At 36.5% G+C, this 26,894-nt stretch overlaps 1 protein-coding gene across 1 annotated transcript in view; it reads right to left on the bottom strand.

The window, feature by feature from the left end:
* Positions 1–662: 662 nt before the first annotated feature.
* Positions 663–26,894, bottom strand: part of LOC128984097 (huntingtin-like) — a 108,041-nt gene continuing 81,809 nt past the window's right edge. Inside the window, exons 51-71 of the mRNA XM_054403379.1 lie at positions 24,222–24,370; positions 24,008–24,100; positions 23,874–23,966; positions 23,740–23,832; positions 23,606–23,698; positions 23,472–23,564; positions 23,338–23,430; positions 23,204–23,296; positions 23,070–23,162; positions 22,902–23,028; positions 22,678–22,758; positions 22,497–22,622; positions 18,721–18,833; positions 18,279–18,438; positions 12,602–12,740; positions 12,225–12,315; positions 11,714–11,876; positions 8,931–9,091; positions 6,038–6,125; positions 5,693–5,830; positions 663–2,796 (exon numbers count right to left, since the gene is read on the bottom strand). Of these exons, the coding sequence (XP_054259354.1) occupies positions 5,732–5,830; positions 6,038–6,125; positions 8,931–9,091; positions 11,714–11,876; positions 12,225–12,315; positions 12,602–12,740; positions 18,279–18,438; positions 18,721–18,833; positions 22,497–22,622; positions 22,678–22,758; positions 22,902–23,028; positions 23,070–23,162; positions 23,204–23,296; positions 23,338–23,430; positions 23,472–23,564; positions 23,606–23,698; positions 23,740–23,832; positions 23,874–23,966; positions 24,008–24,100; positions 24,222–24,370 (2,241 nt within the window). The 3' untranslated portion in view covers positions 663–2,796; positions 5,693–5,731. The remainder of the gene's footprint in view (positions 2,797–5,692; positions 5,831–6,037; positions 6,126–8,930; positions 9,092–11,713; positions 11,877–12,224; positions 12,316–12,601; positions 12,741–18,278; positions 18,439–18,720; positions 18,834–22,496; positions 22,623–22,677; positions 22,759–22,901; positions 23,029–23,069; positions 23,163–23,203; positions 23,297–23,337; positions 23,431–23,471; positions 23,565–23,605; positions 23,699–23,739; positions 23,833–23,873; positions 23,967–24,007; positions 24,101–24,221; positions 24,371–26,894) is intronic.

Below are 26,894 nucleotides of genomic sequence, written 5' to 3'. Positions count from 1 at the left end.
GTTAAAATCTGACTACTTTAAATTCTATGATTGGTTTGGTATATTATTGAATTCTTACAGAAAAACAAGGGAAACAAAAGACTGATTGTGTAACAAAGACTGATTGTAAATAAGCACTGTGAAATAACAAAATTATAATAATTGCTGCAGACAAGCCATATTGGCTTTTGTGGCTTGGAATTGTATGTGTTTTTGTTTTGTAAGTTAACACGTTCGCTGCTGAAAACCTTTAAACAGGCGCTCGCCAATGGCGGTGAGGCCCCAACGCGCTAACTGAATCAGCGATCGCTATTGGTATTGAAATATCTCAGTAAGACGAATCACAAAAGAGCAGTGGTGATGGTTCTGCGTTACCCCGAAAGTGGACGTAATTCACTGAAACACCCAAAGGTAGCAGCACTGCCTGGATCAATAACCAGAGTCTTTGTAATATGGCTCGAATAGAGAAAATCTCCAAAAACGGGACAAAAGCATTGCCAGACGGGATTTTACGGGCAATTTTAGTACCAACCTACACCAGAATAAAGCTCGCATTCTGTGGTAACGATTACAACATTCCCAAGCAATGTTTTGGAGATGTACAATTGTACATGTGGGGCTAAAGTAAATGTGATAGGGTTCAAACACAAGAGAATATGAAAGAAATAATGAGAATCCACCAATTTACTAGATAAAATTTATTTAGGTACAACTGTGATTTTGTCAAAATACTATCTTACATCTCACTTTTATTTTCAATATATTAAATATGTTACAAACATGATAGCATACATAACATAATAACTGTAGGTTACTGAAAAAATCATAACAGAGTAACAAATTGTACGAGAAATCGTAATAAGGTAACGGATATTACTTTAAGTAATCGAAAGAAAAACTAATATATAATAAAAAGATTATGTGATATACCAAGGTTCCTTTAGATATAGGGGCCGTGCTGCTCCCCCACCACTTCAGGCGCTACGTCACAACTGAAGGCGGTCGCTTCCCCGCTATGCGGTGTGGTCAGTAGGCATAACGCGGTGGTATACTAACAAAATCGTCCACAACCATTCAAACGTTTATGATAAAATTGTAAATATCGAACAATAAAGAAGTGGTGGTAGGTTTATTTCTTTGCAATAAATCTTTATAAGCCCCTGTGTGTGTAGCGGCAGCGGGACCGCCTACAGTTGTGACGTCACACAATTAGCAGGACGGCCTGCATATCTAGTGCGGCCTTGGATATACTCATGTTACATTACAAAATTGTGTTACACTTTAAATGGTTTTCTCTTACTATCAGGATATCTGAGGATGTACTTTTTCAAAGCAAAAATATGGTTTAATTATATTGAGCCAATACTTTCTAAAAGGTATTTATTTATTAAATATAGGTATTTTGGGGAAATACCTACATAAGAACTTCAAACATGGAAGGAGAAGGATCAATCTGAAAAAGTTATATATTTATATCAGGGATATTATGAAGAAATTGCATTGTCATAAAGATTAAAAAAACAAATCGGCAACTGTATCAGGTTTTCAAAATGTGTTCTGTGGTTTGATTTTTCGATGAGAAATTTAAGTCCTTGTATTGTAGTCAAAAATCCTCATTATGTCTTAAAATCTAAATTTTTATTCAACCATGTTTCATTGGCTAGTGACTATTTTTTTAGGCCTTTTACTAGGCCTATACCATAAACCAAATCCTACATTACCTGTAGGCTATATTATAGTAGGCTTTGTTTCTGTTTGTTATGTACAGATCGTGCTAACACTGTCTGTATTGATTGTTTCTTAACTAAAGGAAGAACAGAGCTAAATATTTAACTTGTAGGCTAGACAACAATTTTAAACATTAGGATTTACATAGAATGACATGAAATATAACTAAGGGAGATGCCATAACAAACTCTTTCAATGCTTTTGTGATATCCATTATTATATATTTCTGTGAGAAAACCACACCGAGTTCAGATAATAAAACCTTTAGAAAAATATTTTTATTTTATGGCCTAACATTACAGATTTTGGATTTTCTTAATTTAAAAGATGAATTCTTAGTACAAAATTAATTGAAAAATTAAATTTTTACTGTACTCCTCTAACAATTTGATATTTAGTGAGGTGGTTTTTCTGTGTTCTACAGTAACCATGAATAATTGAACAGAACCGGTATGGATCATAAACATAAGCAAATGACGTTCCTGGCCCGAAAATAAACATTATTTAACATTGCTTAAATGGAACTGTCTAAACCATATGTTAATGCTATTAGTATAGGATTCGGGTCAGCAAAGTCATTTGTTTATGTTTATGATACATATTTGTTCTGTTCAAGTATTCGTGATGGTAACCAACTATTCAGATTGTATTAATAGCCACAGTAACACTTAATCAACACTTTCCATACAACCTTAGCAGTTAACACTTTCCTGGAAGCAATGATAAAAAGATCGGAATGTCTAAGGTAGACAAGTTTAAGTAATATACCTTTGGTTGTTGATGACTATATATAAATATAAATAAAACAAAACTATACATTGGCTAGACTTGGATTGTAAAAAGCGTATGACTAAGGTACTGGCTGATAAATTCAACTTATACATTAATAAAAACAAATGTAGTTTAACGTATCACACTAGTCAATACAACAATTAACCCTGACACTAATTAACAGTATATAATAACTTATAAAAATATAACAAATTATTTCTACATAACATTACCAGTGTAAAATTAAGAGAATTTAACTCTTCACTGTGAGTCTTGGGTTTGTATGTCTTCATTAAAAATGTGTTAAAGCTGCAACCCCTGAAATATCAAACAAATTACACAGACATCAGCAGTTGTTTGAAAACAAAAAAACTGATGGCCAAAAGGCCCATTGACTGCCAATTAGTATCGAAATATTATTTTATCATATTTGAATCCTGGATTCTTTAGTAATTTGATGATTTGATCACAGTATGTCTACAGGAAAATTTAAAATTATTTTAAAGTAAGTTTTTGGCGTGTCGCTCAGTAAGGAAAAGTAAAAGTAACAAAATGGTTCTTTTGAGGTACAACTCGCAAAGGATTCACCCAACTACTACAGGTCTCTTCTACCAAGCTCTGCCAGACAGGTGACAGAGATGAAATTCATAAAATCAATCTACCTTCATTGCCGTCTCCTGGCCACTGACCACACCTAACTACCACACTAACAACACTCGTTAACTAAAAGCCCAAGCACTCAGACTGCTTGGCCACTTGTAGCCGGGGGGGGATTAATCAAAGGATGAACTGGGGGCGATGGGTACATTGTTGGAATTCGGGTAATCAGGAGGGAATAAACAGGGTAATGCTAATAGGTTAGGAATATCTGTGTCTGGACCAAACTTAGTATTAGCGTGCTGAATCTGCTACCAATAAAATTAGGAAGATTGCTGGGGACCAGAGGGACGGAGACCTTTTACCCAGATCAGAACACTTGCCTAGCCAGCTTTGATTTACACTAATTTAACTAAATATTTAACTGTAGACCTATCCTTCCAACTATGAACTGAACATGGATAATTACTTACTAATATTGATGAGTGAATAAATGCTATATAATTGAATACTGAATGTGAAATATGTATGAATTTGATTGATAATTGCTAAGCTACATTCTGGGAACATGTGGTTTAATATTTCATGTTTAAGAACGTTGCAGCCAACCGACTAAGTTGTGATTTCCTACATTTCAATAGTCGGGTGAGCCAGAAGGGCTACCCGCTTGTTTCCTGACTTAGCCAACCATAATTGGAACTTATATATCTACATAATTATAACTAAATATAAACTTATCAGTTTACGGTTGCCGGAGTTAGCAATTTCACAGTTTTCTCTTCCAAGGCTCGTAGATCAAGAACAAGAAGGAGGAGAAGAGTAGGAAGGTGGGGATAGAGCGTTGATGCAGTCGCGGCAGGCTACGAGCTGGCCATGTAGCCCGGCTTTGCGAAATGCGCTTACTATATATAAAATATAGCGTGCCGCTATGCGTCACACACTGACCACGCCTAACTACCACACTAACAACAATCGTTAACTAATAGCCCAAGCACTCAGACTGCTTGGCCACTGACCACATCAAACTACCACACTAACAACACTCGTTAACTAATAGCCAAAGCACTCAGACTGCTAGGCCACTGACCTCACCTAACTACCTTACTATTAACACTCGTTAACTAAAAGCCCAAGCACTCAGACTGCTTGGCCACTGACCACATCAAACTACCACACTAACAACACTCGTTAACTAATAGCCAAAGCACTCAGACTGCTAGGCCACTGACCTCACCTAACTACCTTACTATTAACACTCGTTAACTAAAAGCCCAAGCACTCAGACTGCTTGGCCACTGACCACACCTAACTACCACATTAACAACACTTGTTAACTAAAAGCCCAGTCACTCAGACTACTTGGCCACTGACCACGCCTAACTACCTTACTAACAACACTCGTTAACTAACAGTCCAAGCACTCAGACTGCTTGGCCAATGACCACACCTAACTACCACAATAACAACTCTCTTTAACTAAAAGCCCAAGCAAAGTTTTAATTTAACTCCAAGGTTACTTCTAAATTGAATTTTGATTGTGTTACTCTTTTAACATTTATATCTGCATTTGGAGGTAAAAGGGTAAAAACTTCTTTGAGGCTACAAATAAAATTGCATATTTCTTACTCTTTGTACATACTACAGTAAAACCTGGTTAACCGAAATGAAGAAGGCTTTTCAGATATCAAATTTGTTTATTCAATTTTAAAATTTCAAAGCTATGTTCATTCAAAGTCAGATATCTTTGAACAAACATAGATACGACTGTAGTTTTTTTAACATTGACTGCATTGACACCGCTACTATATTGATCATACAAAATAGTAGGCAATGTACACTTAAGTTAACTGGTGACAGGTTGTTACCTGAAGGCAGCTCTCAGGAATATCAGTTTTTTAGAAAGGTTGCTACAATTCTGGTGTTAACCGTTTGAAAATCAATTAAATTGTTTTTATGCCAGTTAAAATTCCCAGTTCATTATCCGTTTTAAGGAATTATAACTTTAAAGTAATAACAGGTTTTAAGATACTACAACTTAATTTAACCAACATAAATATGATTGAATTTATAATAAACTAGCTGTACCCGCGGGCTTTGCGCCGTTTAACTTCATAAGTGAGCTCGTATGGCTCACTCACTTTTAGGTTAGAGCTCGTTCGCTGCGCTCACTTGCCTTCAGGTTAGCTCGCTCGCTACGCTAACTCGCCTCCAGGTTGAAGTTCGTTCGCTACGCTCACTCACCTTTTGGTTGCAAATTAGCTGTTGTCATAAATGTAAAAGAAATAATAGTGCAGCACCCTGTTGGTAATCCTTGTAACTTTAATGCTATTGAACATCATGGAACAGAACCAACTTGTTTAATTGAAACAGCTGTTAAGATTCATTAATTCCATTTAAATAAAAGTACTCATAAGGTTAACATGGGAAACTCCAGAGCCACTGGGGCGGAGCCCAGAGGTCGGAGGGTAAAATCCTTTCTTAGTGAGCGTCTACTACCCAAAAGGAAGATGCCTGCCAAGTTTCAGGTTCCTAGGTCTTATGGTTTCTGAGGTTTCGTGATGAGTGAGTGAATGAGTCAGTGGTATTTGAGCTTTATATATATAGATTGTATACTTACTTTTTCAGCTGTTATTTTGACTCTGTTGCAATTTTTTGACTATAGACTTGCAATCACATCAGCAAAAGGGCTCCGTGGAGTTGATGCTGCTTCTTTAAAGGTTCTATAGAATGTTTCCTTTTGCTTATCATCAGTCAGCTGGAAAATACAATCATATGTCAACAAACACCAAAACGATTTAAATAAAGTCTAATAACACAAAAGTACAAACATTAAAAAAATGTTTGTTTGCTATCAACACCACAAGGAAATTATTTACAAGATGTTTCTTTAAATAATTTACATATATGACTAAACAAACAATACATTGAAATTTGCAATCAAATTGTTTGAAGCGCCACAAACCTGTCTGTAGAAGTCTGAGGCAGCAATACAAAGCAGCTTCCTGTCTTCATAAGTGAACTTACCCATCCGTGACTGAACATGAGGGAATCTAGTGGCCAGTTAAAGAAGTATAGTGAAACATTATAAGTGAAAATCTCAGGTCATGCTTAACCCTAGCAGTGGCCAATGTTAGAAGTGGGGAATGGCCAACCCATTTGGGCGATTTTGCAGACCTTTTTTTGAAAATTTGTAAAAATTCAACCGTACAAGTAAACCTAGCCAACCTCATATTCATTTTGTTCAGAAAGAACAGGAGAATCTAGAAATAGTAATATAATAATGATTTATGATTTATATAATATGATTGTGTATTTCTTCGGTAAAGTGAAAAAATAAAAGAATTTGATTTTTTTTTTATTTCAAAAGCGGCCTTGGTATTTTTTTTCTGCGGATTTGTTATGGGAAATTCATTATATACATTTTGTAGACAATCTAATTCCCTACATAGAAAAATATAACATATTAGGAAAATATTTTTTTTTTATAAGTTTTTGGGGCGAAATATAATAACAAACGGAGAACCGAAAAAATTGAAAACCGTACAGTGTTAGTTTGTGTTGTAAAAAGTGATATAATATATGTGTATACTAATAATGATATATACATGTGTGTAAAGCTAATGAAGTAAGGAATCAAAAAAAGTCATAAATTTATGGTAAAAATATTTTTTATTTATAAATAAAATAATGTTTTTGTATTTTAGCGATTTTGTGAGAGAAAAAATCATAGTATTTAGTATAAAACTTTTGTACCAAATGTTTTTACTTCAAACCAACATAAACATCTTGTAGTGTATTCAATTACGTACATAAAAATGTATAACATGTTGGGTAAAAAGTTTTGTTTTTACGTGCTAGGGGCATAATAATATAAATAAACGGAAAACCTCAAAATACAACCAAAAGAAAAATACAACCTTTTATTAACACAACTTGACACCATTCAGTAAATATTCATGCATAATAAAATACATGAAGATTACTGTTATATACACATACACATTTCTCAAAAAATACAAAATAAAAACAAATTTAGTAATCAATCGCGGATAAAACGAGAGCGAAAACTCACCGGCAACAACACGCAATGGCGAATACAAGGCACTTTGTGTGTGAGATCTTGACAGTAGTGACACACTTTCGTCGTCTTAGTGAGAGAAACCAAAAATAACCCTGAGCGCAGGGCTGCCACTATAACAAGCTACATTTCTTCCTCTTCAAAATGACATATTATATGACTAGTAATAATAACTTACACTGTATGTAATTTGCATTTTCCATACAGTCACCTGACGACGGTTGGCCATTTGTTATAAATTTCGAAAACAGCTGTTTTCATAAAATCGTACCGGTTGTCCAATCAATATTTAGTTCTAAAATATCACTACCACAATGAAGATAAAATCAATGGCTATCCAGTGGTACCACCCGCAACATCCCAAGGCGATTATTACCCGAGCAGGGTAATGCCAAACAAGACGTGTTTTGCCAGTTCCCAAGGGTCAGCTGCTAAAGTCGTGCCGCTCCAAAAATTTATTTGATTTCTAATCGTCGTGGAATTGTTATATACCTGCTACAGGGTTCGTTTATGTAATAAAACGAAAGTTCAGAATGTGATCTTTCGAATGGTATATATATTATTCTCATCTGAGTTGATTATAAGTGTTTTTTTACCGTTAAAATAATTTCGGCCCATACCGTCACCAGACGACGGCTGGCCATTCTAAGCATCAACGTCAAACCGTCACCAGACGATGGTTGGCCACTGCTAGGGTTAAGTGAAGTATTCTGTAAACAATTTCCTCATTAAATACTATTAAGGAAGAACGCTTGACAATATTTTGTGGATATGTGCTGAACCGATTTTAATGAAATTTGCCATACAAGTGCTTGAACACAATATCTCAGCCCAGGTTGTCAATGGTTAAGTTTGATAAGGTCATTTTATAATGGCGGCCTTTAATAAATAAAATAATTAAAACTTTTCAGTGTTTTGTTTTCTCAACTTTCTCCAGAGATCTGCAGCAACCTTTTCATTTTCCTTGCAATTACAGGTTGTGATGCCATCTCTGCATTTCATGGAATAGGCAAAATATCCCCGCCACAGCAAACCTGCAGATTAAGTGAGTTTCCGTTTGCCTGATTTGATTTTAAATTCAATTTATTTCAATAACATGTGGTTTCATTAGTACCTAGGTTTGCTGCTACCCCGAGGGTAAAAAAGTGTGTTTTTTTATTAAAATATTAATAGCTTGAGTTAAAATAAATAATGCGGCCCTTGGTCAAATTACCTGGTCCCCACTCCGTAAGTCGCAACAAAATCTTGCACATCTCCAGCGATCACAGGGACATAATCGTCGTCACCTGCCATCGTGGTAAAATTGTGAATATCTCTCCCGTGAACTTCTCCCACTATCACAGGGTCATCATCATTGTCACTTTGTAGTCCTTACAAAGCACAATGCACAAGATTTGTCAATATCTAAGCTATTCACTGATCCAGCCTTTCATATTCATGCCAAATGTAATCAAAACTGGAAGTTGAATAAAACGAATAAGTCGTCCTTACTTTTGTGAAACGGTTGTTTGAAATGACAGGTTCTCAAACATCAAATTTGGGCCCAAACAAATGCCATTTAGAAAAAAAGTTATAATAATAATTACTAGGGAACCTGGGGCACGTAATTGGATTGGTATTAATCGTTTTTATTTGGCTTTTTCTGGTTACTTGGTTTTGTTGTTAAAGGTGGAGATGGTAAAAAGGCCTAATTGAGTTTGCAGTTTACCTTACAAAAAAAGGTTAAAGAGATTTTAGAAATCTAAAATAACATAAAACTGGCTTGTAGAAAGGATACATAGCTCTCAGCCAGGGGTTAGTGGAGGCACTGATGAAGAAGCAGGCAAGGCACCAAGTGGATGTGGCTACAGGCAGAGTCTGAGTAAAGATATGAAGAGACATGACCAACCACGCCTGTAGCAATGGTAGTTGGTCCTCTCTGCATGCCTGTGATAACACCTGGCCAATACACAAAACATAATGTATCAGTAGAGACATGACCAACCACGCCTGTAGCAATGGTAGTTGGTCCTCTCTGCATGCCTGTGATATCACCTGGCCAACACAGAAAACATAATGTATCAGTAGAGACATGACCAACCACGCCTGTAGCAATGGTAGTTGGTCCTCTCTGCATGCCTGTGATAACACCTGGCCAATACGCAAAACATAATGTATCTACACAAAACATAATGTATCAGTAGAGACATGACCAACCACGCCTGTAGCAATGGTAGTTGGTCCTCTCTGCATGCCTGTGATAACACCTGGACAACACAGAAAACATAATATATCAGTAGAGACATGACCAACCACGCCTGTAGCAATGGTAGTTGGTCCTCTCTGCATGCCTGTGATAACACCTGGCCAATACACAAAACATAATGTATCAGTAGAGACATGACCAACCACGCCTGTAGCAATGGTAGTTGGTCCTCTCTGCATGCCTGTGATATCACCTGGCCAACACAGAAAACATAATGTATCAGTAGAGACATGACCAACCACGCCTGTAGCAATGGTAGTTGGTCCTCTCTGCATGCCTGTGATAACACCTGGACAACACAGAAAACATAATATATCAGTAGAGACATGACCAACCACGCCTGTAGCAATGGTAGTTGGTCCTCTCTGCATGCCTGTGATAACACCTGGCCAATACACAAAACATAATGTATCAGTAGAGACATGACCAACCACGCCTGTAGCAATGGTAGTTGGTCCTCTCTGCATGCCTGTGATATCACCTGGCCAACACAGAAAACATAATGTATCAGTAGAGACATGACCAACCACGCCTGTAGCAATGGTAGTTGGTCCTCTCTGCATGCCTGTGATAACACCTGGCCAATACACAAAACATAATGTATCAGTAGAGACATGACCAACCACGCCTGTAGCAATGGTAGTTGGTCCTCTCTGCATGCCTGTGATATCACCTGGCCAACACAGAAAACATAATATATCAGTAGAGACATGACCAACCACGCCTGTAGCAATGGTAGTTGGTCCTCTCTGCATGCCTGTGATAACACCTGGCCAACAAAGAAAAAATAATGTATCAGTAGAGACATGGACAACCACGCCTGTAGCAATGGTAGTTGGTCCTCTCTGCATGCCTGTGATAACACCTGGCCAACACAGAAAACTTAATGTATCAATAGAGACATGACCAACCACGCCTGTAGCAATGGTAGTTGGTCCTCTCTGCATGCCTGTGATAACACCTGGCCAACACACAAAACATAATGTATCAGTAGAGACATGACCAACCACACCTGTAGCAATGGTAGTTGGTCCTCTCTGCATGCCTGTGATAACACCTGGCCAACACACAAAACATAATGTATCAGTAGAGACATGACCAACCACGCCTGTAGCAATGGTAGTTGGTCCTCTCTGCATGCCTGTGATAACACCTGGCCAACACACAAAACATAATGTATCAGTAGAGACATGACCAACCACGCCTGTAGCAATGGTAGTTGGTCCTCTCTGCATGCCTGTGATAACACCTGGCCAACACACAAAACATAATGTATCAGTAGAGACATGACCAACCACACCTGTAGCAATGGTAGTTGGTCCTCTCTGCATGCCTGTGATAACACCTGGCCAACACACAAAACATAATGTATCAGTAGAGACATGACCAACCACGCCTGTAGCAATGGTAGTTGGTCCTCTCTGCATACCTGTGAGAGCACAGTTCAATGGCTTGTTAATTAACATATGTAACAACTATTGTGTTTTAAACTTCTTTTTTTGTATTTTGCAAAACCATAATGGCAAACAATCTTCTCATAAGGCCCATATTAAATTTTTTTTTTAAGTTAATAATACCGGACCACAGAGCCATTAAGTCTGATTTGTTATATTTCAGATTAATACCTTCCCATGGTTGGTTACTATGTCTGCTAAATTTTGTGTAGATTGCTTCAGCCGTTCATGAGGGGAATTCGCAAATCAAAAGCAGGAGTGTAGTATAAGAGCTTCCCTCGCTTTGCTCAATCAGACTAGAACTTTTTATTTTTATTCACTTTGCAATTGTAATGTTTGAAAAAAAGGTGTTACGGGGATTAAATGAAACAAGAACACCTTAATTAATATGTTGTAATGCCACTGCCGATACTGCAGGATTGGAAATTTTACCAAGGGACCTGTTAACACCTGTGATTTTTTCATTAGATCGATTATTTTTATGCAGTCTATTCCTGGATTTTTTCATTGAATTTGTGACTATATTACAGTCATGGACTACTTCATTTATACCTTGAGTATAATGTTGAACAAAACTATTACATATTTCCTGAGGTGTATTTTCTTTACCTAAATATTTCATCACTGTAAAATCAATACTTTCTTTTATGCTTTTACCTATAATATAATTTACTTGGGCCCATATAGATATTGATTCTCTCTTATTCCTCCTATTTAAATTATCAAGTTATGAAAAAATTTATTTTTGCTTTCTAATAATGATTTTTTGCTATGATGCAAAAGTGTACAAGAATTTACCTACCCTCTTAGGAGAATAGATATTATAAAAATTATCAATACATTTGTTACTGAAATACTAACCTGAAAAACAACAGCAGATAGGTGTCTGTGGTTGGGTTGCTGAGGTGAAAGAAATTCTCCTATGACTTTGGTCAACATTTCTGAAGCAGGGAAGAAGTCAGCAAGTAGGTACGGAAGAACTGCACACACACATTCTACCTCTGAAGGACTTCCCTTTTTAACTCTGAAAATTGTTTCCCACATAATTTGATTGACTACATTAAAACAAAATAATTGATTGAAAAGAGATTAGTGATTTTGTCAATTATATACAATGAAAATGAATACATATGTTTTGTTTTTGGATGACGCTGTTGTAAAGTACTTTACAGTAGAGGAGAGTTAGGATATATCAGTAGATTTAATAGATGATTTAATAACCTATGTAATTCATTTAATTGAATTGAAAGAGGATACAACTATACATTTTTAGATTTTACATGCATTTTTTAAACTTTTTAAGGTTTATTTCCATGCAAGAAGTCAACTTACTCCTGTGCTTGAAAGATATGTAGGTTTACTGTAAGCCTACCTATCAAACAAAGCAGAGGTTTTCTCCATGGTCGCCACAAGCTGCTCAGGATCTACAAAATCCTCTTGTCCCCTCATTCTGCTGTAATCTCCTACAACATAATTCAAATACTAAATTTTTGTTAGTTTCATTTAACTATTTCTAGTTTATAAAATTCAGGTAGTTTCTCTAATTTCATTATGACATCCTACTCAAATAAAGCGTCATAAAAATTTAAATAAATTAATTTTCTAGTGGCATTTAGTGTAAACCTGTTTAAATAGAGTTTAACAGTTAAGTTTTGCATAACTACGTTTCGACATTACAATACAATACAGTACAAGACAACACAAATACTATCCTCATTGTAAAAAGATGAGAAAAAGGAGGAGACATACCACTATACATGCAGATGAGAAGTAGCCTCAAAGCAAGCAGAGACACTGCAGGATCTGATTGGTTGAGTCTGTCCATAGCTAGCCTCGTAACAGGCTCCAATAGCCCTGGCACTTGGGCCAACACCAATCTACTTACTCCCTGTAAAACATAATAAACTATTGGACTACAGTAAAAATTAACCCTTCAGCTGGTTACCAGGGGTTTTCAAATTTTAAAGTGATGCAAAAAAGTAACTGAAGAACATGTTCATGATATTAAACAATTTTGTTGAGAATTTAGGTCTAAAATATTATGTAGATTGTTTATGAATTTTTAAATCTTCTGCAATTCCCAGGTTCAAGTTTTAATTTTTGTTTTTTCTTAAAGACTTCACTTCAGACGTCAGTGACAGACTGATGTGAAATTCCATCTAGTACTAGAGCACAGATATTGTAAATCTGTTGTGTTTTTTACTATTTTTGTATTTTAACCATTATGATAAAATTCTTTTTCGCTACAATATTGTGTAATAAAAACCTGTTTCTGTTACTGGTTTATCACCTGCAAAAAATCATCATTACATTTTTTACTACGGCAAAAAATGGTTACTATGCGAAAGTAATGTTTACTATTTCTTTTTTACTTTGCTGACGTTAACAAGCAAAGATTTGTAATTGTTTTGTCAACTGTTTTAATTTTCAACTACCAAAACTGTACACTGGGTAGACCAAAAATGAGATGTAGGTTAGTTTAACGAGTACTTTAGGTTTGCTGATGATTGCTTGAGGTTGCTGAGGTTTGTATTGTGCTTTAGGTTTTTAATGATTATCTACAAACTTATTATAGGAATTACAGACAAAACCTATGCTATCTATTAAAAAGAGCCAAACGAGATTTTTACAGAGAAAGATTGTACCAGAACAATAGGAACCCAAAATTGTTTTGGGGACTGATCAATGATCTTGCTGGCAGGCCACGTAATAAAAATTCATTTCCAATTGATAAATTTATTCCCAGCATGTCTCATGATACTCAAGCCGCAAAACACGAGATAGCAGATGATTTTAATAAATTCTTTGCTTCTGTTGGAGTAAATCTATCGAAGCAGATAGATGCGGGTGGGACCCCAGTGGTTGTTGACTCTGACTACAGACTGGACTCTACTTTCACATTGCAAACTGTTTCTGCACAAGACGTACTACGACACATCTCCGAGCTGCGCGGTGGCTCAGCTCCGGGTCTGGACGAAGTTTCGGCTGATTTACTTAAACAAAACGCACTCATAATTTACATTCCGCTGCTACACATAATTAATCTATCTCTCCTGACTGGTATATTCCCGGCTCAATTCAAAACTGCAAAAGTAATTCCTTTATTTAAAACAGGTGATCCAAAAGACTGTAACAACTTTAGACCAATCTCATTGTTAAGCGTGTTTTCCAAGGTCTTAGAGCGTATTGTCAAGGAGCAGTTGGTGGAGTACCTTCATAATAACAATATATTATCTAATTCACAATTTGGGTTTAGAAAAGATAAAAACATCTCTGATGCACTTTTTGAAGTATGTAAATCTATAAATAACTCAATGGCAAATAACAATCGTTCTATGTTAATTTTCTTAGATTTAAAAAAAGCATTCGACTCAATTAACAGAAACTTGTTGATAGCAAAATTGGAACAGATCGGTGTCAGAGGCACTGCTCTCGCCTGGTTCAAAAACTATTTATCTGACAGACATCAAGTAGTTTCCATTTGTGGTGTGAATAGTGATGCAAATTCAATTGAGTATGGGGTTATTCAGGGAAGTACTCTGGGGCCTATACTTTTTCTAATCTATATAAATAACATTTCAAAACTGAACCTGGATGGTGAACTATTTTTATTTGCTGACGACACATTAGTTTTGTTAAAGGGTCGTTCTTGGGAGGATGTCAGGTCTAAAGCTCTCCGTGACCTCTCACTTCTAAAAAAATGGCTAGATCAAAATGTGCTCTCACTTAATGTGAACAAGACTAAATTTCTTCCGATATCACTCAGTACAAGCACTGATTATAGTCTAGACAATTTGAAGATTCATTGTTGCGGCGACCATAACAGTATATCTTGTAATTGTGAATACATTGAAAAAGTAGATTATTACAAATATTTAGGTGTTTATTTTGACTACCGAATGAGGTGGTCAGAGCAAGTAGATTTCTTAAAGAAAAAGATTCGTAAATACATATATGCTTTTAATCAACTGAGTGTCATTTTGGACGAGGAGGACATAAAGAGAGCTTATTTCGCTTATGTACAATCATTGATTTCATTTGGTATTATCTGCTGGGGAGCATGCTATCACACCACCTTGGAACCCTTGAATGTGGTCCAAAGATCAATTTTGAAAGTAGCTTTTAGAAAAAATAAAAGGTACTCCACTGATGCGCTATTCCGTGAGACGGGAGTATTACCAGTCAGACATATTTTCATTCAGTTTCTTCTTAGTCACACATTCAAACACTCAAACACGATCCTTACAGCAGTCACACATCAACACTACACAAGATATTCACACAATGTTGGAATATCTGTCCCTCAGCTACATAAGTCAGTTCTACCAACTGTTTTTATGTTGCTCAGATTCTATATCGAAATCTAATTCAAAAATATAATATTCAACACATTTTTAGTTTACCCTCAATACAGAAATTCAAAAAACAGATGCTTGTTTTACTGCACACGATTACCAATGAAGAGGTCGAAACTTTGATCAGACCTAACCTTACTTGACCCTGACTAAACAATCCTTGACCCTTCGACCCCCCTCGCCCTCACAATGTCTCCTGTCTTAGATTGCACTGGCTTTGGTTGTCGTCGCCGACATTCTCTTATCCGCTAAACGATCAAGTTTAATTAACAAGGCTTAAAAACCTTCCCAATTTTAGTGTGTGCCCTCAATTTGCTAGACTGATAACAGCCAGGCCTACGCACAGGCACCTGCCCATGTAGGCCTATCCCATAAGTAAGGCAATTTTATTTTATTTTAGAAATATTGTACTGTTAGTTGTATAGCTACTCTCTGTTTTAGTTTATATTCTTGGGATAAATGACCGTTTTTCATTATTTCTTTTTTTTTTTTTTTTTTTTTTTGCTGCAACAGGGATGGTAAAAGGTATTATTTTGTAAAATGTAATAGTTTAGTATGAAGTGAATGCATTTTCCAAATTTGATCAAAATACGTTCATAAACAAGCAAACTACAACAGTTTACTTATTCTCCATAAGAATAACATGGGAATTTTAAATTTGCAGATTTTTGGAATTTTCCCCGGTAACCATTAGGCGCATTATAATGCTACAATATACTAAATTATTTGTTTTTTTAAGCTCTACAAAACGGTTTGGAAAGAAATTGCTAAATTTTAATTTGTTTGGGTCAAGGGAAAAACCAATTTTTACCCCATAAATCCCCCCATAAACCCCTGTTCCCATAGTCCAATCACGCTGGTTCGCAAACTCGTTTAAATAAACGTAGGTTTACACGTTTGTACCAAATTTAATCAAAATCGGATGATTTATGCTTGAGTTATCGCGCTAACGGACACATATATAAATATATATATATATATATATATGAATTTGAACGGATGGTGTTTTTGGTCTCTAGGGACCTTAAAACGTAAAAGCAAATCGGTCCCGGGTCCAGGTCTTACCATGAATACTACGGTAATAGCTTATTCCCTATAGGGGAAATTCGCTAAAATACATAAAATCTATAGATACAGGCTAGCTTATATTCAAACTTTGCAACTTGCCTTAGTAAAATTAAACTGAGTTTGATAAGATGATCTGCAGTTTATAACAAAATTTAATTTGTACAAAAATACAAAATTTATTTGTACAGACATATTTCTTAGTTTTCACCCACACGGCATACGTACTCTCACCAGATCGACCTTTCCTAACAATTATTAAAATTATTTTAAACATTTTACAATTTTCCCTGATTTATGACAAAATTCCCTGACTTTTCCAGATATTTAATATTCCCTGACATTTCCAGGTTTTCCAGGTCACTAGCCCCCCGCAGCTGTTAATATTAAAATTGTTTTCAAAGGTCTACTGAAACTGTCAAAATTAAATGTTTACATTATTATTCATTATTTGAAATTGATTCTCCACTGCATGGCAAGTTTTTTATAGTTTCAACAAAATGATGAATTTATTATACGTTTTAAATGTTTTGTTCAAAAATCTATGCTTTATTGCTCTTAGAAAATTTTAAATTATGAAATAAGTGTGACATATCAATTTTGAAGGAATATATAATTATTCCTTATCGGGTTAGCATATATATATTGTAAGGTTGGCACTTGCCTTTTTTGCCTACTTTCAATCACCGTTTATTTTTTAATTCAAGAAAGAACACCAGAAAATTATTTATTGGTATAGAAGTTTTCGATAATCGGGTTGAAAATTGTGTCATAGATGAGTACGTTGAGGATGAGAGCTGTGTTCAAGTTTTGGAATAGACTAACTACGGAGTATGTTTCATCTATGGTTTTGGTGAAGTAGTTGAACTAATGTCAATTCAGGTATTTAAAAAAATGTGTATAGGGTAGGGTCTTTTACTTTGCTGTACACATGTAGCTAGGTCGAACAACGCATCTAAACCTCACTATACTAAAAACAATGTAGTAGACATGTTGTTCACAAACTCACGAACAAACAATTATAAGACTCCTAAAAAACCTTTTGGGCAACCTAAAGCCGATAAAAAGGTAGGAAATATTGTGTTAAACGAATTCATCAATCACGTTTTTTAGGGAACACAATCGTCATACTTATTATTGCTTATCCTCCCTTCATTTAACTAAGATTTTAATGACTTCACTCTATCTATTGCAGTTAGCTGAATTTACATAAAACCTCAAGATTAACCGTCGATTTCGACGGGGTTCCACTAGTTAACTTTAAATTGAAGCTATAGGCCTAACCTGAAAATGCTATGAGTTTTTTAATTTTCAAGAAAACCATTAGTCTTTTTAGTGTAGCGAAAAGTAACGTTCAAAACGCGAGTGAAAGTGGGTCTATACATATTCTCAACCTTTTAAAGTTCTCGATAAATCTCGCACTTAACATGGTCTCAAATATGTGATGACTCACTTTCTACTCTTGTCATGAAATATACTATTGACAGTGGATTTTCTGGTTGCTATGTTGATATGTTGCTGGTTGTTTAAGTTTACAAATTCACTTCTGAAGTTGTTCTTAAAATAAATTAATATTAGTATGTTTTTATTACCCTACTTAAAGCATGTACTTTTCAAATTCATAGTAAGGCGGCCAGTGTGTTTGTAGTTTGCACTGTGAAGCAATCAACGGCCTTAACACCAAACCCTGTGCCATCCCTCTTTGTTAGGTCACTTCACATTCACTTCTTTTGTCTAAGATGCATTTCAATGTTTTTCTTTTATTAGGCGGTTTCAGTTATCATTATTTCGGTTGAGCCAGGTCTACTGTATGAACTGTCTATGAAAAGACTATATTGCACTAATGGGGAGTGGTTGCTTAACTATGCACCTGAGACTGAGATAGTGATAGTTTAATCTATGTATTTTTAAATTGAAGACAATATTTTTGTCCTAAAATTCCTAGATTTCTTAGTAAAACATTTGAATTAAAACTGATGGGAATTTAAAACTGGACATACACTGACCTGCATAAGTGCCTGATAAAGAACTATCTGTCTTCCAGAGGATGTGGAGATGACCAGTTGTAGCAGATGTGACTGTACTTCTGAAGGTAAATCATTTGGTGAGTGTTCCATTAAATAAAACACCAGACTATACACCACTAGCTGGCTGTCCTCACTGTGTCTATACAAGTAACACAACAGTCAGATAGAGTATGGAGGAATGGAGGTGACAATTACAAATTACTGTATATACAGATACAGCTGGTGATACACACAATCTGTGTACGCTAAATATAAACTTTAAATTCAAAAGAAAACTGAAACTTTTTATAATTGATTTTCAAATTATTAGGAATGCACTTTTTCTGTTATCTTTAATGTATTCTCTGTAAAAATGAATGGACAACATTAAGTTGGAGAAAAACTGAAATAGTTAGGCAAATATTGCTATGAAAGTACTTACAGAGTGGAAGACTCGGTAGTAAAGTGCTTGTTGATAAACTCTTTTGCCATGGATAGAAGTCTTTGCCTTGTATCTGGCACTTTGCTGGGAGTTTCACTAACGTTTTCCTCAGTCTGTAATTGATTAATGAGTCCTTGTTGTAAAAATTTGATTATTTTAGAAAACATTATGTATTTACTCTGTCAAAAAATTTTTATCTCGGAGTTCTTATTTAGTCAAATTATTCATAACATAATTTGGATTTTTTATTAACCCTCCGAGTGTCCATAGTTTAGGCCAAAAATTTTAGGTAAAAAAAATATAATTTTGAAAATTTTCAAAAAAAAAAAAAGTTTGCGCTCAATGAAATTGTATAAATTATAGGCCTATAAATATTTGAAAATAGCCACTTTGTTCTAAATTTAATGAGGATTACAAATATATAATCATTTAGTGAGGTAAGTTATCAAATAAATAAGTTATGAGTGAAAAACATGTTTTGTGCGCTTGAAAGAAAATACCGAAATGTCCACCTATTTTTGGCGCATTTGCAAGGTTTTATTAAAACGGATCTGAGAAGCTTATAACAATGTTAATTCTAATGTTCTATATACCATTTTGTTTGGAAAATCATGGGCTTCAATATCATACATAAAACATATGGAATATTTGTTTCAAAAAAATTTTTTAGGTAAAAAAAAAAAAATTATTTTGGAAAAATTGAAAAAAAAAAAGTTTCCGCTCAATGAAATTGTATAAATTATAGGCCTATAAATATTTGAAAATAGCCACTTTGTTCTAAATTTAATGAGGATTACAAATATATAATCATATAGTGAGGTAAGTTATCAAATAAATAAGTTATGAGTGAAAAACATGTTTTGCGCGTTTGAAAGAAAATACCGAAATCGCCAAATGACTCAACACCTTTCATAAAAACACATATTGAACCAACCAGAGTATTTCATGTTGTATGAAATTTTATTTACAGTTAGTACAAAATCAGCCTACTAGTAAATGAGAAAAATACAGCATGGTTTTACCTTGATTGGGGCCAGAATCCTTTGCCGAACTTGAAGAATTCGTTTGCTGAACTTGATAAATTACAAAGTATCCAAAATATATTTACAAAAAGTCACAAAAGTCAGACAAAAAACTTGCACAGTTGTTGCTGTCAATAGTTTTCAACACTTGTAAATAAAAACTTAACACTTATGAATAGAAATATTATATACAGAAGAATTAACACATGGGCCTAATCAGAGTCCTCTCCGCTACCTTGGTCTAGGGGCACTCTGGCCCTTTTTCTGCCATTGTTATGCCTCCAAAAGTGCTGCATTTTGTGGAAGCACTCTTTGTGAACACCCACATTACATCCGGGGCACCAATATGAAGACCTGCCTCTAGTTTTGGTGTGACTACAAACGATACACTTTCTTTCACTTCTTCGAGGCAGTTTTTCAAGTCGGTGGTCACCGCAATCCCCGCGAGGTCCAGGAACTGGTCCAGGTAAGGCATCGCAGATTTCTTCGCCTACGAGGGATTCTACAATAGATATGTGGAAGTCTCTTCTTGATACAGGTTTGTCAGTGTTCTCTTTGTAAAGAATGTAAGCATTTACGAGCGCAATATCAATAAAATTGAAGAACAGCTTCTTCCAGTACTTGGAAGTGGTGCGGTTGCAAGACATATGGTACACAGATTTGTCGCTTACATCTACACCACCCATAAACTGGTTGTAATGGTGTATCATAACAGGTTTCATGCCTCTCAGTCCCTTTTTACTTGTAATAATTTGATCTTCCGCATGGTATGCTGTAGAAATCATATACACAATTTTTCTACTCAGTTTCTGACGGTAACCAACCAATAACAGATTTCCCTTTCTAAAGTATACTGTTTCCCTTTCTCCTAAGTTATAGTCTTTAATTCTTTTTGATAAAAATTTTGACTTTTTGTTTATGGTTCCGGTGATGAATGTTTGTCGTTCAAGAAGGTGTTCAGCCAACGGAATCTTTGTATAAAAATTGTCCGTAAAGACATGATATCCTTTGTCAAACAATGAAGATTTTTCAATCAAGTTCTTTACTACCCTCTCGGTAAACAACTCTTCATCGTAATTAGCTTCAGCAAGGTAATCACGTCCACTGTATAGTTCCATGTGCATAACATAATTGGTGGCACTATCACAAAGTTCGAATTTCTTGATGCCGTATTGTTTATGTTTCTTATTTGGCATATATTGAATAAATATGCATCGGTTCTTTGTTCCTACTACACTTTCGTCGATGGAGAGTTCCTGATTTGGTACAAAGTGTTTTTTGAAACTTGAATTGAGATGATCTAACAACCACCTTACTTTTATCCAATGGTCATGTCCAGGCTGACCCCTCTCAACAGCGCGGGCCGATGTCAAATGCAAGAAACTGCTTATGAGTAAAAACCTATTTACCCCCATGGTGTTTGAAAAAAATGCTATATGTTCTGTTTTTCTAGTGTCCCAATATGATTTGATGTTTTTTCTAACAGTCATTCCCATATTGATAAGAATAGCAAAAAACTTTTTCATTTCCTGTATGGAAACATTGGACCATCTTTTGAGCCTAGAATGTGGACTCAAATTATCTCTCTTTTCATCTAATGTTCTTTGAGCATAGGCATTTGTTTCTCTTGTAATGATACTCCAAAAGGCAGCAGTCAAAAATAGGTTCAAATAATTGATAGGGGAAGAATTTCTTGGGGGTAAATCTTTGGGTCCTGTAGCCCTAACTTGAAACTGAGGTCTGACATCTTTCGGAGGTTCGGGGGGATACACCCTAATCCAAGGTTCTATGTTTTGCTGTACCGGTATTAGCCTAGGCCTACCTGCATTAGTGTCTTGTTCATTTTCAATTTCAAGATTTTCGTCAATATCTGACGTCTCTAAATCGTTCAAATCGGGCACATATTCCTCTCCACTCCCTGACGAAAAGTCTAGCAAAGATAGTTCAGAATCTGAAGGATAATTCACATCAATGTCACTGCCTACTTCTTCGGGATCATCAACAAATCCTTCTACATCACTTATATCTTCACTTAGTGCATTACGAATATCACTACTGTCCATTTTTACCACTAAAAACGACGATAAACGTACTAAAACACACAAGGCACCGACGTAAAATAACCAAGATGGCTGAAACACGAACGTCAGCTGTCTGCATCAATTATGATCGGCTAGGAGAAAAATACAGCGCTGAGACAGACATCTGGAGACAGCTTAGAATGTAACGGAAAGAACGATACCTAACTCGATCCAGTTCAATCCGATTCAGTCAGTTATAGAGCCTTCGCCGTAAACGATGTCTGCTTGCCGAAAAATCGGCAAGTAACACTATACAAAGTGTGGTGCTTGCCGAATTTTCGTCAAGTAACACTGGGAGGGTTAAATATCCATGTAAATTTCATAGCAGCACTCTTAAATATATTTCTACGGGTACTTTTTCTTCACATGGACACAAATTGTAGTTGGTTCATTACATTCAATCAATTTCTGTCAAAGAAAAGCTTCGTGAGAAATACCATCAGAAACTTGAACGGTAAGCAGTTCACAATATCAAAAAAAGAAAAAAAACACAACTTAAATATTTACTAAAATTCTCTACATCATCAATTTGCTATTCATTCTACATTAAGTACATTAACATTAAGAAGTTTATCTATCAAAGAGTGTTTGATAGGTTGAAACTATTCAAAATAATTATTGAATCCAATGTTGAGTGTTTTCAAAAATGGTTGCTACACTGATTGTAGAGTACCTTTACATGAATGAAGCTCTCCAAGAGGTACATAAGACCATGAACTGCTGCCAGCCTGGTGGATGAGAAGTTAGCCTTGAGTCCAGCCTCTAGCAGCCTCAACACTCTGTCACTGGCCTCAGTCTCCTGCAACATGGTAATAACTAGAGAAGCTCTCCAAGAGGTACATAAGACCATGAACTGCTGCCAGCCCGGTGGATGAGAAGTTAGCCTTGAGTCCAGCCTCTAGCAGCCTCAACACTCTGTCACTGGCCTCAGTCTCCTGCAACATGGTAATAACTAGAGAAGCTCTCCAAGAGGTACATAAGACCATGAACTGCTGCCAGCCCGGTGGATGATAAGTTAGCCTTGAGTCCAGCCTCTAGCAGCCTCAACACTCTGTCACTGGCCTCTGTCTCCTGCAACATCGTAATAACTAGAGAAACTCTCCAAGAGGTACATAAGACCATGAACTGCTGCCAGCCTGGTGGATGAGAAGTTAGCCTTGAGTCCAGCCTCTAGCAGCCTCAACACTGTCACTGGCCTCTGTCTCCTGCAACATCGTAATAACTAGAGAAGCTCTCCAAGAGGTACAGAAGACCATGGACTGCCGCCAGCCTGGTGGATGAGAAGTTAGCCTTGAGTCCAGCCTCTAGCAGCCTCAACACTGTCACTGGCCTCTGTCTCCTGCAACATCGTAATAACTAGAGAAACTCTCCAAGAGGTACAGAAGACCATGGACTGCCGCCAGCCCGGTGGATGAGAAGTTAGCCTTGAGTCCAGCCTCTAGCAGCCTCAACACTGTCACTGGCCTCTGTCTCCTGCAACATCGTAATAACTAGAGAAACTCTCCAAGAGGTACAGAAGACCATGGACTGCCGCCAGCCTGGTGGATGAGAAGTTAGCCTTGAGTCCAGCCTCTAGCAGCCTCAACACTGTCACTGGCCTCTGTCTCCTGCAACATCGTAATAACTAGAGAAGCTCTCCAAGAGGTACAGAAGACCATGGACTGCCGCCAGCCTGGTGGATGAGAAGTTAGCCTTGAGTCCAGCCTCTAGCAGCCTCAACACTGTCACTGGCCTCTGTCTCCTGCAACATCGTAATAACTAGAGAAGCTCTCCAAGAGGTACAGAAGACCATGGACTGCCGCCAGCCTGGTGGATGAGAAGTTAGCCTTGAGTCCAGCCTCTAGCAGCCTCAACACTGTCACTGGCCTCTGTCTCCTGCAACATCGTAATAACTAGAGAAACTCTCCAAGAGGTACATAAGACCATGAACTGCTGCCAGCCTGGTGGATGAGAAGTTAGCCTTGAGTCCAGCCTCTAGCAGCCTCAACACTGTCACTGGCCTCAGTCTCCTGCAACATCGTAATAACTAGAGAAGCTCTCCAAGAGGTACATAAGACCATGAACTGCTGCCAGCCTGGTGGATGAGAAGTTAGCCTTGAGTCCAGCCTCTAGCAGCCTCAACACTGTCACTGGCCTCTGTCTCCTGCAACATCGTAATAACTAGAGAAACTCTCCAAGAGGTACATAAGACCATGAACTGCTGCCAGCCTGGTGGATGAGAAGTTAGCCTTGAGTCCAGCCTCTAGCAGCCTCAACACTGTCACTGGCCTCTGTCTCCTGCAACATCGTAATAACTAGAGAAACTCTCCAAGAGGTACATAAGACCATGAACTGCTGCCAGCCTGGTGGATGAGAAGTTAGCCTTGAGTCCAGCCTCTAGCAGCCTCAACACTGTCACTGGCCTCTGTCTCCTGCAACATCGTAATAACTAGAGAAGCTCTCCAAGAGGTACAGAAGACCATGGACTGCCGCCAGCCTGGTGGATGAGAAGTTAGCCTTGAGTCCAGCCTCTAGCAGCCTCAACACTCTGTCACTGGCCTCTGTCTCCTGCAACATGGTAATAACTAGAGAAACTCTCCAAGAGGTATATAAGACCATGGACTGCCGCCAGCCTGGTGGATGAGAAGTTAGCCTTGAGTCCAGCCTCTAGCAGTCTCAACACTCTGTCACTGGAGGACCATGGACTGCTACCAGCCATGTGGGTGACTCGTACCTTTCTCAAAGCCATCATGGGATAGACTGGCCAACATCGAGGTTATGCAATGAGTGCGTATTTAAAAAACAAGGAATAGTGTGGTTGAGCTGATTAAAAAGCCACTGGCAAAAATCTCCTCTTAAAGCATAATGACTGGTTTGTTGTTTTTGAAATAAACATTGTCAGGGTGGCTACTCATCCAGGATAATAAATTTCCCTGATAATTCCCTGATTTTTAATGTTAAAACTGTATTTTTCCCTGACTGATCTTAGTATAGCCTACGAATCATATATGAAAAACAACTAACTTTTGACGACCATGAATAAGTTGTTGAATATACATAACTCAACAAAACAGAGTTATGTACAGAGATATGTTTGTTTTGTTGGTGGTAAAAAACATAACTTAATTGAAATTGCTTGTAAAAAGAAAAAATAGGTTATTGATAAGAAAGAATGCTTTCAATGGGCCTAACTTAAAAATATTTAAGGATTTACTCACCCATCATGAGCAACAATGATGATATGAACTGATGCTACACAACCATTGTTATTAAGGTCATGTATGTTATAGGCCTAAAATATAAAATTCAAATATTTTTCCCTTGTACTTTTAATTTACAATCTCCAAAGCTTATTCAAGCTTCATTTCTTGAGTTAGGCTATTGGTCAAATAAATGTTTGACAAAATCTAATATCCGAAAAATACAAAAATCTGTTCATATGTTGAATGTGTATTTACTCTTAATACACAATAAAAAATAAAAAAAACACTTTAAAATGTCTGTAAAGGTAAATTTCAAGTTCAGAAGTACCCCATCCCTACCAAATGAATAGATCACCAACCACCAATAACACTTTTTCACTTTATGGATTTAATTTCTTCATTTAAAAGCTCCACTTCTTTTTGAGCTTCCTCTAATATTTTTTTCTTTTTCAACTCCAACTCTTTTAACTTAGTCGTTGCAAGTCTTTTCTTCATTTTGTTTTCTGTTTCTTTTTCCTGTTGTTTTTTCTTTTCATTGAGTGCTTCGACATATTTTGAATGAGCATTCTTAGCGGAATTGATCAGAGGTTTTTCTACAATAAAACGATCAATCCCGCCCAAATTTGTCATTGAATCGTAAACCACTCTTCTTGCAATTAGGAGTTCGTTCCTCATATTGTCAACAATGCATTCAGCATTGACCGAAAAACCTCTCTCGACATTAGCGTTTCCATGCGAAAGGCACAGAACTAGCTTTACAATATTTTCTAGATTGCTAAATTCTGGGGATAGTCCCAATTCATTCCAGAAATGGTCTAATCTTATTTTTCTAGTGTAGGACTTCATCTTATCCTTTACATTTGGCAACGCTATCAAGGTGCAATATTCTCTCATGGTTTTGTCAACTCTTGAACTAGGTACCCAATTGAACTCCAATAGAATATTTAGCAATGATTCCATCCTTAGTTGTGATGTGTTCTCGTTCCTGGCGATTACTTGGGGATCTATGCAAGTAAGCGCTTTTGTCAGCTTGAATTTGAGCGGAGACCTTTCTAACATTTTTTCAACAAATTTTACAACTGCTTTCCTACAGTCATCTCTAAATTTGAGTATTTCTAAATCAGTTAGTTTCCTTCCATGGCATTAGCCTTACTGATGGCCCTATTTGTAGCAATGCCAACATTTATTTCTTTACTTGGTAGAAGATTGGAGGGAATTAACTTGATGGCAGTGACTGATTTGGTTTCCTTGATGACATCTGGCTTTGTAACTCTTTTAATCTCATCCAACAATATTGACGATAGGTCAGTGTACAAAAAAGGCGACATTGGGTGATCAAATTGAAACTCTTTTAAGAAAGGTTCCATGTCACTGGCCAAACTCTTAAAAAACTCTAACTTCGCAAGCATGAGAGGATCACTAACAGCTTTTGCAACCTGTTGAAAACTATATGTGTCCATTCCAGTTCCCTTATTTTTTTTCACATCTTCAACAAATTCTTTTAAGTGAGGAATAATCTCTTGAGCTCTCTCTGCTACCTCAACATTTTGTAGCCATCTAACAGAACAAAATTTCTTGGGGAAATTTAAAGATCCTGTAACACTAGTGAAGTAAGCTCTTCTGGCAGGCGAGTCTTTAAAGATCCTGTAACACTAGTGAAGTAAGCTCTTCTGGCAGGCGAGTCTTTAAAGAGATTATATACAGACCTCAAAAATTGAACAATGTCCCATCCTGTCACAACCATTGCTGATTTAAATGCTCCGTGTCTGCAAACAATATAAAAATCCTATAGATTTATGGTAATTTTTTTCAAAGAGTTATGCAAAAACAAAGGATAATTTTACGAGCTCAAAAGTTTTCTATATTTTTTACTACGGTAATTAAGTTAA

Source organism: Macrosteles quadrilineatus, unplaced genomic scaffold, assembly GCF_028750875.1.
Source record: "Macrosteles quadrilineatus isolate MER2022 unplaced genomic scaffold, UCM_ALF_1.0 Scaffold_2__2_contigs__length_208266976, whole genome shotgun sequence".
Classification (NCBI taxonomy): domain Eukaryota; kingdom Metazoa; phylum Arthropoda; class Insecta; order Hemiptera; family Cicadellidae; genus Macrosteles; species Macrosteles quadrilineatus.
Note: the sequence above shows the minus strand (reverse complement) of the source record. Positions and strands in the feature narration are given on the sequence as shown.